The sequence below is a fragment of the Olea europaea genome, chromosome 3, assembly GCF_002742605.1.
Source record: "Olea europaea var. sylvestris chromosome 3, O_europaea_v1, whole genome shotgun sequence".
NCBI classification, from domain to species: Eukaryota; Viridiplantae; Streptophyta; class Magnoliopsida; order Lamiales; family Oleaceae; genus Olea; species Olea europaea.
In genome coordinates this window covers 4,904,073-4,906,085 of record NC_036239.1, presented here as the reverse complement: position 1 = coordinate 4,906,085, position 2,013 = coordinate 4,904,073, and the positions used below count along the sequence as shown (strand labels likewise).

Genomic DNA, 2,013 nt, shown 5'->3' with positions numbered 1-2,013 from the left:
ATCATCAAAAGCAACCCACATCAATCATCAGAAGCAACGATGATCCTGATTGTCATTTTTTCTGCAGCTTTATAACCGAACTGGTCGAATTTTAATTTTCTCTTGATATTTTTTTTGGAATTTTTAATTCCAACTAACAAAAAATTAAATTATTAATCAGTCACCCTGTAGATTCCCTGGCCAGCAATTCAGTCGCAGCAAGTTTCCAACAATTAAATAATTAGCTGCAAAAATCCTTATGATTTTAATTTTATGCCTTCTTCTTCACTGATTATTTCAGATTACAAAGATCTTATAGTTTATGGCATCCCAATTAAGGCCCCTGATTTATATAAATATCAGAGGGCCATTAATTGTTTAAAACAAAAAAAAAACAAAAAAAGAAAAAAAAAATCACAGTTGTGTGATACTGGTAGAACATGGACTCTCTTGTTCTGATGCCTGCCTCCGATCTATTTACAGATCAAATTCCAGCAGTTTTTGTGCATCAGAGGCCTTGGAAATTATGAAATTACTGATAGTTTCTTGTTACTATTTTTGTATTTAAGCCACTGCAACTGTGCCTGTCCGTACAACTTTCTTGGTATTATTTTCTTTAGTTGTGGAGTGATTGCTTCTCTTTGAAGAAGAAATTTTCCATCTTTTTTCATTGGCTTCATCTGTTTCTATCTGCTCTTGCCTGCATTCTTGGCTACAAAATGGTGTATTTCCTCTGCATAACACAATATTTCTATCCATATCAGATACTTTCCATAATTCCATGTCCCCCATAAAAAAAGGTCAAAAATAGGAAAGCTAAAATCTTGCTCAGTATTACATACAAGGAAATAATTTTAAGTATAAAATTACAATTTAAATTCTTGGCTAACCTGTACATGAAGATGTCACTGTTGTGGCCAAGTGGTCTGCGGCAAAGAGAGCAAGAATCAAGAAAGTGGGGTTGATAGTGGTTATCTTCGCATCCAGCGTAGTATAGAGCAGCTGCAGAACTCATCTTTGGTGTAGAGATAAAGAAACTAGTTGGGCCTGACGGTGGCTCGTGACTGTTTCCGGTGAGAAAATTGAGAAATGGGAATCGCTGTTTGTGGGGCAGTGAAGAAAGAGGAGGAATGGTGGTTTTATATACTGATTAAAGAGGGCAAGGCGAGGAAAGAGAGAGAGAGAGAGAGAGAGGAAGTAAGGCTTAGGTGCTGTATGGACCCACAAAAGAAATGTGATATAAATTAATCAACTTTTTTATTAAAGAGTCTTAGGATCCGTTTTATTATAAAGATGTAATTTGGGTTGAAAAAAATAAATTTTAGAAAATTGAATTGTCTAGAATTTTTTTGATTGGAAATTGACAATTAAATATATTTAATAAATATAATTTTTCACCTAAAAAATATTGAATTTTTTTGTTTTTTGATGTTCGTTTAATTTTGTTTTTCATGAAAATTGTCAATTAAAAAGATAAAATTTGTTACAATTGTCAAAAAAATGTGGCTAGAAATCCAATTCTCACCGAAATGGTAAGAATTGATTTTCCACAAAACCATGAATTTAGCACGTGTGGAGGGAAGTTGGAAAACAAATTTCATGAAATTTTTTAACAATCAAACAATGCAAATTGGGTGGAAATGAAAAATATTTTTCATGAAAAATCAATGCTATCAAACATGGTCTTAATTCTTATTAATTGGAAAGAAAAATAGTTTTGAATAATATTTTTAGAAAAATGTATTGCTGAAAAATAGAAAAAAAAAATTGTTATACGTATAGAATATTTTATTGTGTGAATTTGTGGTTGAAAATGATCATATAACAAACCATAAAATAAATGAATATTACTACATATACATCAAGATTTACATAAGGATCACATAATGTCCACGTAACTCTTTATCATTTGTCAATTTAAAACATAATCAACTTTTTTCATCCAATTTTTTTCCTCCACATCATTTTCAATAATCATTTTTGTACCATTTTTTGTACAAGTAGTAAATTCCAAAATAAGTTAATGGGTGTAAA

The 2,013-nt window shown here is 30.9% G+C and overlaps 1 protein-coding gene across 1 annotated transcript; it reads right to left on the bottom strand.

The window, feature by feature from the left end:
* Positions 1-212: 212 nt before the first annotated feature.
* Positions 213-1,116, bottom strand: LOC111383251. Its single transcript, XM_023007332.1, has 2 exons — positions 870-1,116; positions 213-712 (listed from the first exon to the last, which is right to left on the bottom strand). Exons 1-2 carry the CDS (start codon positions 992-994, stop codon positions 544-546), a joined length of 294 nt encoding a protein of 97 aa, XP_022863100.1. The 5' UTR covers positions 995-1,116; the 3' UTR covers positions 213-543.
* Between the last annotated feature and the right edge of the window lie 897 nt (positions 1,117-2,013).